The sequence below is a fragment of the Pipra filicauda genome, unplaced genomic scaffold, assembly GCF_003945595.2.
Source record: "Pipra filicauda isolate LSUMZ 115617 unplaced genomic scaffold, ASM394559v2 scaffold143_size2779998_pilon, whole genome shotgun sequence".
In the NCBI taxonomy this organism is placed as follows: domain Eukaryota; kingdom Metazoa; phylum Chordata; class Aves; order Passeriformes; family Pipridae; genus Pipra; species Pipra filicauda.
In genome coordinates this window covers 2,091,625-2,107,462 of record NW_024103918.1, presented here as the reverse complement: position 1 = coordinate 2,107,462, position 15,838 = coordinate 2,091,625, and the positions used below count along the sequence as shown (strand labels likewise).

The 15,838-nt window shown below is 38.0% G+C and overlaps 1 protein-coding gene across 1 annotated transcript in view; it reads right to left on the bottom strand.

Moving 5' to 3' along the window:
- MSH2 (mutS homolog 2) overlaps nucleotides 1-15,838 on the bottom strand; it is a 46,250-nt gene that overhangs the window by 18,145 nt on the left and 12,267 nt on the right. The window contains exon 7 of the mRNA XM_027713020.2: nucleotides 3,803-4,002. Within this exon, the coding sequence (XP_027568821.1) occupies nucleotides 3,803-4,002 (200 nt within the window). The remainder of the gene's footprint in view (nucleotides 1-3,802; nucleotides 4,003-15,838) is intronic.

Below are 15,838 nucleotides of genomic sequence, written 5' to 3'. Positions count from 1 at the left end.
TTTAACTTGTAAAAATGGAGTTTTCTGCTGATTAAAATCTTAAAAATTAAGAGAGAGATGAAATAAAGTACAGCTTGTTTTTTATTCCAAATCTCTTGCTTGGCTTCTCCTCCAGTAAGAAGACACCTAGAAAATAAAAGGAGTCGGCAAAGAAGGAAGAGACTGAAGAGCAGAAAACCTTCACATCTGCTCTTCAGAGTGGACTTAGCAGTTTCCAGTGCTCCAGCTGACAGAGTACATGGCACACACCATGAAATGATTTTCAGTATTCCTGAATTAATGAGAAATGATTGTGTCTGAACCTGAAGTAGAATTTCTTTTACTGAAAGGAGTAAGCTAAGTAGGGAAGTTTCATTATATCATTTAATTATTTAAGTTTGAAGAGTACATCTTCAGACACCACAGAACAATATCACATTCAAAAATTAAAATATATTAATTTATTAAGTAAATAAAATACCAATGTATTTATACATATTTATTACATGGTTAGAACTGATACATTGCAAAATTTATTTACACTTTCAGTCCAACTTGAAACTCAGTATCCAGCATTTGAAGGAAGTAAAACAGTGGAGTTAGTAAATAGTGAGGCTTTTTAAAAGCTGTATGGGTACGCCTTTCTTAAAAGCATAACACCCATCTTTAAGAGAATATGAGCAAGAAACACCATTGAAAAATTCTAAATGAAACTCAACATGTCTTGTACATGCATTCATAAACTCATAGAAAAGATGCATAGTAAAAAAAACTACTTTTGCACATACTCAACATTATCAGCATGTAAGCTAACCATTGAGAGAAAGAGTAATGAACCTATGTACAGTCAAAAGCACAGATGCATACTGATCACAGAGCCTATCTGTTCCCAGGTACAGTTTTTAATTTAAACCATAATTTACTTACTGAAGCACAGAGAAGTGTTTATTACACACATTAAAAACGTGACTATTAATATGGTTTAAAAGTGTTGTATAGAAATTAAAATCAAGCACTGACCTTCAGACTTGAAACACAGTTAGTCTGGCAACAAACTGACACTACCCAGGGAATACAGACAAATCTCATGACTAAGTGCACCAGCCATTTTGATATCATAATTGAAACTGGGATAAAAGGAAAAGAACAATGGAAATTGGGATAAAATATAGTACAGTTTACTAGAGGTAGATCATACCCATATAGTGCAACATCTCTCTGAGATACTGAATGCCTAAAACAAAGGGAAATCTGCAGACCTAATTTGGGCTGTTCTAAAGCATTCAGCAGGGTGTCACAGGAGATGTTAAGGTGCAAGGTCTATGATTCATGAAATGATCAGGAGGTAGATAAAGGGGACATCACCCACTTGCAAAGGATGAAAGAGCTGAAAGGACATCAGCAATACAGTCCCTCCAGGACTTAGACAAGCATTTATTTTTAAAAGATGTGTGAATTTATATTATTGCACAGAAGAAGGTTGTTTATAAAAGCCACTAAAATATACAATATGGAAGATACCAGTAGATTATATTGGAATAAGATGAATCAGAAATAGATCAGCACTAACTGACCTTAAAAACTGGGCTAATAGAAATGAAGTAGAATTTAACACAGAGTAAGATGACACTGATATATAAATGTGTTTCCACTATGAGTAAGGGAATAATCAGCTGTGAGAAAGGAGGGGGAAAAGCCAAGTTTTGATCACAAAATGGTTATAATACACCAGCGCAACAGTCTTGGAAAGAACAGTACTGAAACAGGCAATAAAAGGTATTTCCAAAAGCAGAGGAGGGGGGATTCAAGTCACTGTACACAGAGTGGTAAAAATACACCTGAAACCCAGCATCCAATTTCTGTGTCCTGCATATTTACAGCCTTAAGATAAAGAGTGTCCATTTGAGATGGGAAGGAAGATGTTTCAGTAGCTTCTTGAAGACAAAAATCTTTTAAGTACCAACATTTTACGCCCCAGTAATTTGAGTAATGAACTGCTGCTCCCTTTTGCCAGCCATAGCAAAATGATTTGATGACTCAGAGTCCTTTCCCATCTTATGCTGATTTCTTATGTCTAAAACAGAAGTCACCTTCACTCATTAGCTCCCTCCACAGGTTTCACCATCCATAAAAACAAGAATCTCAATTAAGCAATGCTTCGCACTGAGGGAAAGACAATCACTGCTGATCACTTCATGGTTTAGTTGCTCCATCTCCCCATAGCCATTCATGAGATAAGAAGTTCAGAAACCGGTAGATGCTCAGAATGGTCAAAAATCTTTCTGGTTTCCCATCCCTTGATGAGTTAAAACAGTTTGTACAGTCACAAACAGAAAAATTACCAGATCCACTCTGAATCAGTCACATACATTCAAAATTACCAGACCATTCATGTAGTTTAAACAGGTGGTACAAGCACAAAGAAAAATAAAAATAACACGTTGCCTATTTTAAATTATCTTTGATATACTGCTGGTGATTGCCCTACTAAGGCCAACTGATTCACATGTAGAACAGCAAGAACCTTTTGCAGTCTATTAATTTTTCCATATGGTGAGCTTAGCAGTTTGCCTTACACAGCTTGCTCCTCAAAACTTCTAAAAATGGAATTGTTTTCCTACCCCAATGTTATGACAGAGAAACTCTGTTGATCCAAATGACAACTAATAGAAAAAGAAATAAGGACAGGAAGCCAGCATTCTGACCTAATACTTCAGTTTAAGATGGGAATCCAAGAGTTCCATGTCAAGGCTAAAACAAGCAGAGCCTGTTTGGAAAAGCCAAAGGGACATGACTGAGGCAGCTAGAGTGGCACAGCTCTTTAAGAACAAAAGCAAACAAAAAAGTTGTATCTGCCAGTTCCTTCTCAGCTTCAGATTTTAACTGCTTCTGGAAATAACACAGCCAGCAACTAAAAATTAATTTATTTTAAGATTAATATTTTAGAAGATAAGTTTCATTACCCGAAGTCATAAAACTATAGTACAGAAAAGTATAAGACACTGGGTAGCTTTATTGCCTACTCAAATACAGGAGAGAAATTTTTGCAACCATACCATTTCAAATAACAGTTCTCTTTAAGGCTTTGGTGCTTGCTTTATGCACAGAGATTTTCAAACAAATTAATGGGCTTCTACAAAAATATGCTTTCTGGCAGGTTGGGCTGCTATTGCTAAATTGAATCATCCCTTCATTATGCTGATCTTATCCTGCATTTTCTTGGCTACACACAGAAAAGAAAAAGAAATAGCAGCGTTTATGTTTTCTAGAATTGCCTGCCACAGTACTGCTCTTCCTACTAATGAAGATCAGACAAAACTCTGCCACATTACTCGTATCAAATACAGCACTATGATTTAAAAAAAAAAGCCACTCCAATTATACTAATAATGCTTAAACTGATTTTTTTTGTGTTTAATTACAACCCAAAGTGCAAAATGTCTTCAAAAGGAAGACAACAATATTGTACGAATGTTATCTTTTTTGTAAGATCATAATAACACACAATTGGTCAGAAATTCTTAGAGACACATCCAGATCAAAGATTACCACACCATCACTCAAGTATTTAAGTATTCAAGTTCTAGTATTTCAGGTACACACTAATTGGAACACTTATTCATGTAAGGATTTGGCTATGTATATTATTAAGTATTTGACTGGCATTTCAGAATTTCAGCTCATTTCAAATTCAAATGTGTTTAAGCTTTATCCCTGCAACAAAAGAACACGGGAAAAAAAGTCATTTTTGGAGATCTACACACTCTTTCTTTGCATCATCCGTATACTATGAAACACTGAAAACAGATGGGGGTAGTATTACCTTCATGTTTTTCTAGTGCTTCTATAACACTAGGCACTTGATGAATAGCCTGGTACATTCGGTAACAGTCCTGTAAGTTTGCTGCTTGTCTCTGAAATTTCTTTGCCATCCGGTTGAGGTCTGGAAAGCGACGTAAGAGATCTTCTTGAAGGCACTGACGTAGTTCTGGATCCAGCACAAATGCTTCAACCAAATTCAACCTAAGTAAGAAGTTCATAACAATGATTAGCATGGCATAATATATAATTCTTTTATGACACCAATGAGAATGAAAACACTTATCCAGCAGCTCCTATCTGTACTTTCCCTATGGCTGTATCCATTGGCCAACTTGCCTGATTTAAAAAAAACAAATGAAACTAAGACAACCCATGAGCTGAGAAAGCAAGGATATTTAGCCTACGTCAGGCTTCGGTAGTTTTGAAAAGTTAGGGTTTCTAATGAACAGCATTGAAGGGAAACTGTTTTGAGCACAAATGCTAACATCTATTCAATTAGGTATGTTAACCCTCAGAATCAACTCTGAGATTAATCCTTTCCCTGAACCATAAAAGAAGTCTTCCAGTAGTCTATGAAAAAAGGAGGCATTAACTACAAAAAAACCCTCACTCTTGGCAGAGTTTAGCTTCCTGTGGTCAAGGCCAACATTTACACTGCGCAGCTGTGCAACCTTGCACCACAGAATCAGAGTCCTCAAGGTTGGAAGGCACCTCTGGACACTGACTACTCCAACCTCTGCTCAAAGTAGAGTCACAGCTAAAGTCAACTGCCCAGGAGAGTGCCCAGTCACATTCCGGGTATTCCCAAGGATAGTGCCAGTACTGACCCCTGGAACACACAACTAGTGACTGACCTCCAAGTGGACTTCATGCCCCTGATCACCCTCCTTTGAGTCTGGCAGCTCAGCTGGTTTTCAGTCCACCACACAGTCTACTTGCCTAGTCCATACTTCATCAGATGTAATGGGAGACAGTGACAGCTGAAATCATGATAAACAACATTCACTGTTCTTCCCTTATCCAACCACCTCAATTTGTTGTAGAAGGCTATTGGGTTAGCCAGGTTTGATCTTCCCTTTGTAAATCCATGCCAACTACTTCCAAACTACTGTTTGTCTCATGGCAGGTATTGGGGGACTGCATTTTTATCAACGTCTGTACTGTCTGCCAGCCTTCTTGTCACCACTGACTCCCAGCTTGCCTTCCCTTACTGCAGCTCCCTGACATTTTGGGTTGGCTATTTTTGTTGGTGTTTTTTTGTTTGGCTGGGGTTTTTTATGTGGGTTTTTTTTTTAATAGTGAAATAAATATTCTTTCACTGCCGAAAGCAAGTGTAAATCTCAACAAGAAGTGACAGAGCATTAAACTGTATTTCTTCACTAGAATGTAACTGACTTTCATACATTTCTTGTTTTGGTTTTTTTGCATCATCTCCATATATTTTGCATTTGCAGTTAAACAAAGAAGTCAGATATTGTTTGTTCTGGAGAGGTCAGTCTTCTTCGGTCATATTTTCAGAATAGGAAGGAAGAGCTCTGCCTCCTTCAGAGACCTCCACACATTATTTACTGTACTCATTACTGGTTAATCACATTAACATGTCATCTATCAATATCTTGGCTTCAGCAGGGAAGTTAATTTCATGTAGAGACATGTAAGCAAAGAAAGGACAGCTTTCACCATATTATTCCTCCTGGTTTGCTTACTGGCAGAAAAATGCATTCATCTCAATTACAGTAACATTTGCACTTGCAAACTGCATTGGAAATGACATTTTTTTGTCATTTTGAAAGCAGTAATCTCTACATTACACTATGCAGTGTTCTGCAGAGAGTGCCAGTTGCTGGTAACAGTATACAGGGGCTAACATGGTACACTGCCTCAGGTAATTAGCAAAGGCTCACTCAAGAAAGCAAGGCTTTGGCTAAGGCAACACAAGAGACAGAGACCCCCTGGACAGGCAGTGGTACACATCTGTATATAAAAAATTCAAAAAGGATGTCCTTCTGTTGCAGAAAGTATTCTACCCCCAGCACTTCATGAACCTTCATTATACCAAACAAAATCAATTAAAAAGATGAGAGAAGAATCCTACCTCTACATTTACCCATTCAACTACTGCCTTAATAAATACAGAGATCGACATTACTAACACAATAGTGCTTTCCTTCCAAAAGATAAATTCGAGTTTCAGCATGTACACAGAGCGTGTGATAAGTAGACAAGAATATACGTAGGATACCTACTGCAAGAATGCAGAAGATTTGTAAAAGAAACATGATAAAAGCCAAGTAATTTTCAATTCTAATCCCTGTTGGTGTTTCTGAGCACAGTTTCTAGCTTTCAGGCTTCTGTCAAGAAGGTTTAGAGGAATAATAAGAATTATGTGATCTTGTCACAGCAGATACATTGCCGTGTTTATGACAAATCCCTACATTTTACCAAGCAGACCTGACTTACAACTCACATCACAAACTGTCTTCTCTAAGGCACCAGCAGCAACCAGTGATCAAACACGTTTTCTAAAGACCATATTTCTTTTAAATATTAAAAAACAAAACCAAAACAAAACCCCAACCAAACCAAAGACACCCAATACAACTGCTTAACAGCCTAAACATAAGCCCACTAACCGGATGTCTTCCTAACATGCCCAAGGGATTGGAGAAGGAACCATCTTGCCAACTTGTACCTCCTCACAGAAACTAAGGAACTTGGTCATTTTTAGTCATTTTTAGTCATGTAATCTGGAAACAATTCCTTTGGGAAAAACAAAATGGGATTCACTGAAAACTTCTCCACAAAGCAGACCCATGTGTTATTGCTGCCTTCCTTGGTCTTTAGCAGTGACAGTCATGGCAAACACACAAGAGGCTGTACTATTCTGGTGTTACATGCTCTCACTTCTCAGGTAATATTTAAGATTTGTAAGCATATTTATCACTTCTCAATTATCACAATACCACCATGTATCAATCCATAAAGAGGAACTAGTTGCAAACACCTTAAAGTTCTATTATCCGCAAAACTCCACAAATTTCTGGTTTAAAACAACCTTTCATCACTTAAAAAAAGTACTAGGAAGAAAGCAAGACACATTAGGAGTGTTTTTCCACTAAAAAAGTAAATTTTAATCTAGAAAAATACTATTCTTGCCTGCAGCAGGAAACCAGAGTTCGGTGTTTTATCCAACCTGCTTAGACTACAGACTACTCCACAATTTCAACATTAAATTTTCCAGTATAAAAACTTTTTTTTTTTCTGATTTTGAAGGCCAATCTCACACAAGCAAGAATGTGCAAAATTCAAGTTCACCATCAACATTAGATCCTATCTTGCCCTCTGACAGCTTATGCTTAAAGCCAGAGCGCTTAGCTTCTCTTCCAAGAGGTCTTTACACAATCAGTAATACTGGAGTATGGATATATATACATAGAATCATTTCTTGGAACTTGCTAAATGTTGCACTGGGAAAAGACCAGCACCAACAGTTTCTATAATGCCACTGTACCTTATCTTTAAAACCCAACTGCACAGAGACTTGCCTTCAACCTGACACAGAGATGCCCAACACCCTTCCTGAATCCATGTAAACCTCTGTAAGACACAACCAGAATATGTTCATTCTTTCTATACACACTGGTTTATACTTTTTCTCATTAAAATCCAAACCATTCCTGTTCCCTCCAATCAGTTGGCCTGGTTTGGTCTTCATTAAAAGTTTGGTCCTTACTTGTGTCACCTATAAAAGTGTCAGAACAGCTGCTATAATGATCATTAAAGAGTATTTTCTGGACTCTTGAGCTTATCTCTATCAGGATTTAGACTTTTTTTTCTTGCTTGTGCCTTTTGCACAAACAGACCCTTCACTTTCATCACATGACTCCCTCAGCTTGTTCAACAGCCTCTTGGAAAAGGACTTGTCAAAGGCATTTTAAAAGCTCTAATTTATTTTTTTCCCCTCCTCTTTTGTCCACAACAACGACAAGTTCAAAGAAGTCTCAGATCAGCATGAACAATTTTCCTCTGCCAAAACCATGATAATTAGACTAACATTTCATGACCTTACTAGCACTGTTCTATCTTCCCCCTTACAGTTGCCAACCGCTAAGATATGTCTGACAGGTTTGTGTTCACACCACGTTTTGCATAACAATTTCCTGTTGGTAAGAACACATACAAGGTTGCTGAACAGAAAGGGTAACATTAAGGTAATGCAACCATAAGCCATGAATAATGCTCATAAGTAATAATGAAATCAAATGACAGTTTGTTTTTAATATAAAGCTCAACTGAGGAAAAAAAAAAAGAAAACACAAAAAGAAACAAACAAAAGAATCCAAGAAAGTGTAATCAAACAACAGCTGACAACACTGGATAACTTGTTTCTGCCACACAACCAAAAGGGAAAGGAAAATAGGGCAAAACTTTCCACCACAGATCTAAGGCAGCACAGTCAAGACAACAGAAAAAACTATAAGTAGTGAAGCCACATTAGAACATAAATGAAATCTTTGTTTCAAGACAGTTATTTAAGTTTGCAAACTAAACCACAAAAACAGTAAACAAAAGTTCTGCTAATACAACTGAAAATCAACACAAGTGCTTTTCTTGAACTTGGAAATTGTAACTACCTTTTATTCCTGCTATGCAAAACCACAGCTGTTTATCAGCTTTGAACTCTGTGCAATAATAAGTAACATTAGGCTTAGTGTGCTCTGAGAGACAGAGAGAGAAAAATAAACCACCTATCTCCAAGGGTCTGCTGGATATACTGGAATCCAACTGAAAGCATTTCATCTTTCCCCAGTTTTACTGTTACTAAGAGTCATCTCTTGAACCTACTATTGACAAAAGACTAATGCACTACACCAAAAAAAGACAACAAAAATCTGTTTTCAATCTAATAAATGTCACACACTTTCCCAAGTCTCAACACAATGCTTCTGTTCCACCGAAGTTGACATCACATTTGACATTGGAAGAGATTCCTTCTTCTTTTGCTACAGCTGTGCAGCATTTTTCATCACCATTTTAAGATTATTGCACTCAATACTGCCTCAACACAGAGACTGTCAGGAGGGTTTAATTATATTTCTAGACTTTTACAGAGCTAGATATAGAAGTTTAAGTTAATAGGGAAACATTAATCAAGACTGATTTGTATACAGATTTCAGAGAAGGATGAAAAGAAGTCAGTTTGCAGAAACAATAACTAAACTAAGATATGAAAATAAAAGACCAGTTTGAATGAACAGAATATTTTTAATGCCTGAGCAGGATCAGCTAGCACAAAAAAAAAAATCTAACAAATCAATAAGCTGTACAATACACTCATTTATAAAGCATCTAAGATGTAAACTTCTCCTCCACCACCATCCTGCAAAACCCTGGGTAGTTCCATGCCTCTCTGTGCATGCAGGAGGAATAACACTTCCCTCAAGCACCTCTGCTCAGAAAAAGGACTCTGAGGTTTTTTTATCATTTCATGAAACTTAGATCCATAAAAAATCAGTAATATATATTTAATAATGAGTAATATATATTTAATTACTACTACAGGGGTAGTGACTTAAAATCCCAAATACTCGTAGATGTTTTCATGGGGAAAAAAATGTACTAACGAAAAACTCCACATGACACAAGGAAAAAAAATTGTTAACACTGAAATCAAATTAAGAATGTACTCTTTTACAGGAGAAGCTGACTTTTAAGAAGATTTTAAAGTTTGTAACTCCCCTGTGTAACAGCTGCATCTTCTGAGGAGTGCATATTTGTATTCTCTGCCTGCTAAAGGGTTTCTTGACGGCAGATTAAGATCAACTTTCCTGTTCAACTTGATTATAGCAAATTTTAATCGAGAAACACCACTTACAAAAGCAACATATTAAGGAGTGCTTTAAGATATACTGAGCCTTTCATCTCACCACAAGTTTCAGAATATGCACAGTTGTATCAGTTTAATTTCATATTTTCTTTATACAAAGGAAAGTGGAAAAACACTTTATGTACCACTACTTTGTTTTCCCTCGGGTTTCTTTCAAACCCAGATCTCTTCTTAATCCAATGTAGCCAAGGCAAATCCTCCCTGGACATACTTAACCTAGACATATAAAACACCATCTTACCTGTTCTAATTGGGTTTTCTTTTCCACACAAAGCATTTGGGATTTTGACACCCTGGAGGAAGCCCATACCAGAGCAAGTTGCTGTAGTTGATTAATAACAGAATTTGTGTTTTCCAGCCAGAAAAAAGCAAGGCACTATCCTAAGTCCCCTTTATAAACTTCTCCTGGTGACCCAGTCATTCCCTAGACAATCATCTCTCTCACAAAAATCAGCCAAAGTCCAGTTCACTGCCTCAGGTAAGCAGTAGATATCACCTTAAATTTGCAAAGCTTTCTTTTCATGCCAGAGAACCTCAGTGTGCTTTACAGGCTTTTGAAGTATTGACAGACACCTAAGATGGGCACACGGGAACCAAAATCAGATCTCTGAAGCCTGATACAGAGAAGTACTTTAGTCCAGCTCACGTCTTAGCAGCATAAAAATCACACTGACCATCCTGAGTCATTTTGCCCAATACAATCAGAGCTGCTGCATGCATTTATAAAAATAACATTCCAAGTTTCTCAGACGAGCACAAAGAAGTAACAATGCAAAATATTTAGGCAACACACACGTGCTTTTCGAAGTGCTAAGTTAGGCACAAAAGACTTTTTTTATGAAACTGGAGCAATCTCTGTAAACAATTTGAAATAACACAAAACCTGAGGAATGAGGAACCAGCAGCTTTAGAGAGACTAATACCATCAAAAGCCATTTTATTTTACTCATACACCATAGGCTTAGGACCAGTGATCTGCTCAATCCCCACTCAGCTCACACTGGAAACTGCATAGAGAGAAGTTGCCCTGGTTTCTGGCAGTGAGCATCCAGCTGGTAGCAACTTTTACCCAAGCCACAGGAACAGCCTTGCAGGGGGCTCACCATAGGCACCAGTTCTTCCAGCACTTCGACAACACAAGACTTGAATCCAGGCTTTTGAGAACGTTGCTCTCTGGCTGAGTTGTATACACACCTCTCCAGCACTTCTTACATACGAGACAGAACATCCCAAACAAGGGGTCAAAATCTTCCTGTTGTTCTAATAAAATTGTACCAATTTGGCCCTAAAATATCTTTAGGGTCCAAAATCTGACATCTGAGCGAGTGTCCCAAGATCTCTTTCAGCTCTCCCAAATTTGTATGCACAAGTGCCTGTAGTTCAGAAGCAGACAACACAGGCAATTCCAACAGGCTTGGGAGAGAGGCTTGTGCCCCAGTAAGGAAGGCTTCTCCCTACTCTGTCTGCCAAAAGAGCAGCCTGCACATTCATGCTATTCCCCTCCATGCTAAATGGCTCAAGTTGTTCTTGTTTCCCACCTGCTCTTGCCCAAATCGTGTGACTTGTTATTGTTTCTTCCTGGTATGCTAGCAAAAAGTTGGTTTTGTTTCCTCAGTTAACATGCTATAAATGCCTCTTTGTTATCCAATCACTTCACAGTTTCCCTCCCTGAAAACTTGTTTCAACCTAAAAACAACAAAAAAAACCCCTAAACTAAAAGATATACCTTGCCTACATAACAAAACTTTGAAGATGACAGTGAAGTACAACAGTGCACATACATCCTCCATGCAGAATTTAAAGTGCATTACTGTTTTATGTGAGGGATGTGAAATTACAGGCTCCTAACAATGAAAAGAAATTGTATAATACATTAACAGCAACAGCAAACCAGGAACAAAGAGCCCCACAGTGATGCATGTCACAGTTTACCCGTAATATCTGTGTTCTTCCAAAGACAATGCTGTCATCCCAGTAAGATTATAGCAATCCCTGTACTCTGATGACCTCCCTAGCTTCTAAAAAGATTTTGCAATGATTCACAGTTCTAAACCCAAACAGTTTCAAAACTTCTTCCCTGCAGGAACAAAACAGTCCTAGAGACCTGGCTCAGTGGTAAAGCTTGAAAGCTGTCCTGCTCTTTACACAGGCAAGCCACGGAGCATGGAGGAAGAAAAGATGGTAGTCTGGAAAAGGGAGCTGTGGACACCTCAGGTTAACACTGAGGGTGATGCTCCCAGTTGCAGTCCCCTCCTTAAACACACATCTTCATTTGCTGTGGCTGTGTTTGCTTTCCACCTCTCGCTCCCCTGAACCACCTTGCCCTGGGGTGGCCCCACCAGCTGTGGACAAGCCCAGTTGTATCCTGATGTTGTCTCAAGATGTCTAAGAAAATATGCCCTCAAGCCACAGTTCCACCAACACTTCTAAGATGGCAGAAACTGGTACTGCCACCATGAAAAGTGTGAGATAATAGTGCTGCCCATTGTTCTTCTACCTGCCATACTTTCTCCCTCAAGTTTTAAATTAACTAAATCAAGGGATCTCAAGGCACATCTGATGCCCTCAGGATGTATTAAGCATTAAAAATTGGTCTTCACTCCATTATAACAGGGTAGCTCTTCAAATTGAAGCCACTACTGTCTTTTAATCTCAAATATAAGTTGAAGCAACCATAAATACGATGACTGCTTTTGCAGCTCTATTGAAGTAATCCCTTGCAACACAGAGCCCAAGATTTGAAGAGCAGCTTTAGACTCTAGGAGAGCCACAGAAATCAAATTGCACACACTTTCCAGAGCTCTGGGTACACAGAGCATGCTACTAAGCAGCTGGACAGACCAGGCTCCCTGCTGTTTAACCTGAAAGATTAAGCAATATAAGAGAAAGCCACATCCAAATATCAGTCTCCTGCCTTTTCTAGTTTTCCTAATTAGTCCCCAAACTAACAATACTGGATACTTCTAACTTCAGGATAGGTCATTTAAAGACAAACTTTTAACTCAAATAAATGCATTCTTCCAAACAATCAAGAGTTCACATTCCTCTACAACAGTTATACTCATATAACATAAAATTAATATTTCTTAGAGAAGCAACAGACTTTTTCCCACCCTACATGAATTCTTGAATGTACCATTTGAGTATTATGTCAAAGCTTAGAGATAGTAAATTAAAGCCCTGAGATTATCACAGGGGTATCAGGCACAAAGTAACTATTTTCTGTGACAACCAAGCAAAGCTTTGGAAGCTGTATGAATCGACTGTGAGGCAAGCTAATAAACTCAGATTAAAAATATAAAACAGGATTGTCAGGAAAACCAGTGAACTCCAGTATAACACTGGGGTTTTTTTCCTCCCAAGATACTTATGTATGCTGAAATAAGTTAACAATAATTCATTATTCTTGCATGAGCATTTAAACACTTGCTAAACCCAGGAGATGAGGCAAGGTAAAGAAGAAAACAATTCTTCAGTAGAAAAACAAAATCTTTGGTCTAATTCTTGCCAGCAAGGTACCACTTGATGCAATTAAGACCTTGCTACTGAAGCAGACTGCTGCAACAGCAGTATTTTTAGACTCTGAAGAAAAGGAGTATCTGGCATCATGTTGAAGAACATGCAACTAAAGCAGCATCACACAACAAGCAGAACTTCACTTTGCCCCCTATATCCAAGACACACATCAAAGTGAGGAACTGCAGGACTCTTGAGGCATGCACACAAATTCCCTACAACAAAAAGTAAGAGAAGCAGAAAGGAATCACTTTCCCTTCATTTATGGGGCAAGGATGGCAGTGCTCCTGATGGTACCGACACAGATCTGTCCCTTCACACTGGGACAGCTCTGTCCCTTCACAGGCTGTGAGCTGTGTTTCTCAGCAATACAGAGGGGGAATACTGCACAGAACGCCAAAGTGCTACCAACCTTTAGACATGCATGTTTATACAAGAAAAAAAAAACAGAAGATCCATCAGCAAAGTTGAATTTTGAATACAAGATGTTTTACCCAGCAAATCCTTTCAAATTTCAAAAACCCATCACAATCCTGCTGGACTAAACAGTCTCCTGCCCTCAAGGAAAGAGGGCACTTCTGCACAGACAGAAGTGATAAGAGGACAACTCATAAACCAAGGTTCTCCAAGTATCACCCAAAAACTCGTCAGAGACATGGTTTTTGTCTTTCCAATGTTAGCAAAGATTTTATTTATTTATTTCCATGCATATGTTATTTTCCATAAAATTTTCATAGTCTGCTTTCTGTAGGAGCTAAAAATAGTCAAATAGCATCTTCAGAGTGAATTTGTCAGGAAAGCAGCAGGTTTATTAAGCAATGCCAGTGCACAGCTCTATTTCACAGATTCAGACACGTTTCCAGTCCAAGGATAGGCAGATATCCATTCTATCCTCCTGTAGCAAGTTTGGTAATCCAACTCACAACATAAATTAATTAGCATAGGTTCTAAAAAGTCAAAAGACCAAGAGAAAGCAAACACTTACAAGTCAGATTATTAAATCTGAACAACAGGCTTTTGGTATTAGTTGACCTGCACTTAAGAAGATGTTAATCTTCTCATGTTTATGATGATAGCAGGTCATGGACCAGCTGCAGAGGAGCAAAAGGATTAATTTTAGATGACAACTTCCCTCACTTTTTCATGGATTAGTTTTCATCACATGAACAAGCCAAATCAAATTAATCTGGAGATATGAGACCAAAAAAAAAGCAAGTAGGAGGTACAGATTGCCCCTTTTGCCAACTGCCTGGTTTTATTGGATTAGATGCTATACAGCATGATATCCTTGATTATTTAAGAATGATAAACTCCCCATCAAAAGATAAATGAGGCGGCTACAGGAACACCAGTGCCAGTGCCAATAACAAGGGAACTGGTGACAATCCACACTCAGGGGTGTATGACTGCACCTTTTGATTTGAAGTGCTTATAGACAGTCAGCCATCTACAAAACAACTCGGTACCACAGACTGCTGCACGGTGCATAGGAGTCAAAAACAAATAAAAAAACCTTCACACCAAATCTTGACCACTGAAGACCAAAGAAACCTACATACAGAACAGCTGGTGTGAGCAAGTGTCAAGGACATGAGGGCAAAAAGGTCCTAATTTGAATAAAGACAAGAACAACCAGTTTTTCTTTTTTTGAACATTGTCATTCAATCAACACAGTATTTAGGCTTCTAGAAAACAAATGCCCATCTTTTAAGAATTATTAATAAACCTCCATTTCTTATATGATAACAAAGAATAATGAAGACAACAGAGCAAGAACCCATCAAGTACTACACAGTCATGGGCACGTTTGTAAGCTCCATATAGAGAAACTGCTCCACCCAAAACCTTCCAGAGAAACCCAGGATGAAAAGCAGCAGGGGCTGCTTCTCAGCCTACTGCCTAAAGCTGCAGAGGTTTTCTGCCAGTCTTCCCTTTTAATTAAATATGGCATTTTCGAATCCTGTGATAAAACTATATTACTGCATGCTCTTCAAAGACTAGAGACAGCTGAGGAAAGGTGTTTCTATTATTATTTTTTTGTGCTTTATTCCTTACAAGTTGCCATACACTATTAAAATTAAGAGGTTAAGTTTATTACACTACTCCATCAACACTAATACTCTTTTGAATTGCTAACCTGTGCATTTCTTTAATCTTGTGCAGACTAAGAGCATACTGAACAAGTTCTATTTCTTAGCTGTAAAAACCCAAATATTTCTTCATTTGCATTTATTCTGTACAGAAGAAACTCAAAACTGTATGTCAACAAAACATTAAAGACCTCTACAAGATTCATACATGAGAAATGAAATTAAATTGCAAGTCAAGACAAAATTATCTTGCCAAGAGCTTCCACTGCAGTGTCCTAAGATCCACTGTTTTTGCATATAAATTAAATAGAGTAGAAACAATAATGTGTCCACTGTTCTTTCACAGAGAATATACCATATTCCTGTATACAGTGTTCAAAATAGTGACTACCAAGGACACTGTTACCAACCTGAGAGCTTTGCACCTGTACATAGTAAAAGTTTTCATACAGTCCTGAACACTTAAACACAGATTCTAAGCAAAAGTTAACAATGGCAGTAAATGCTATCCACCTCTAATGGCAGGCTGAGAGACAAAGAACAG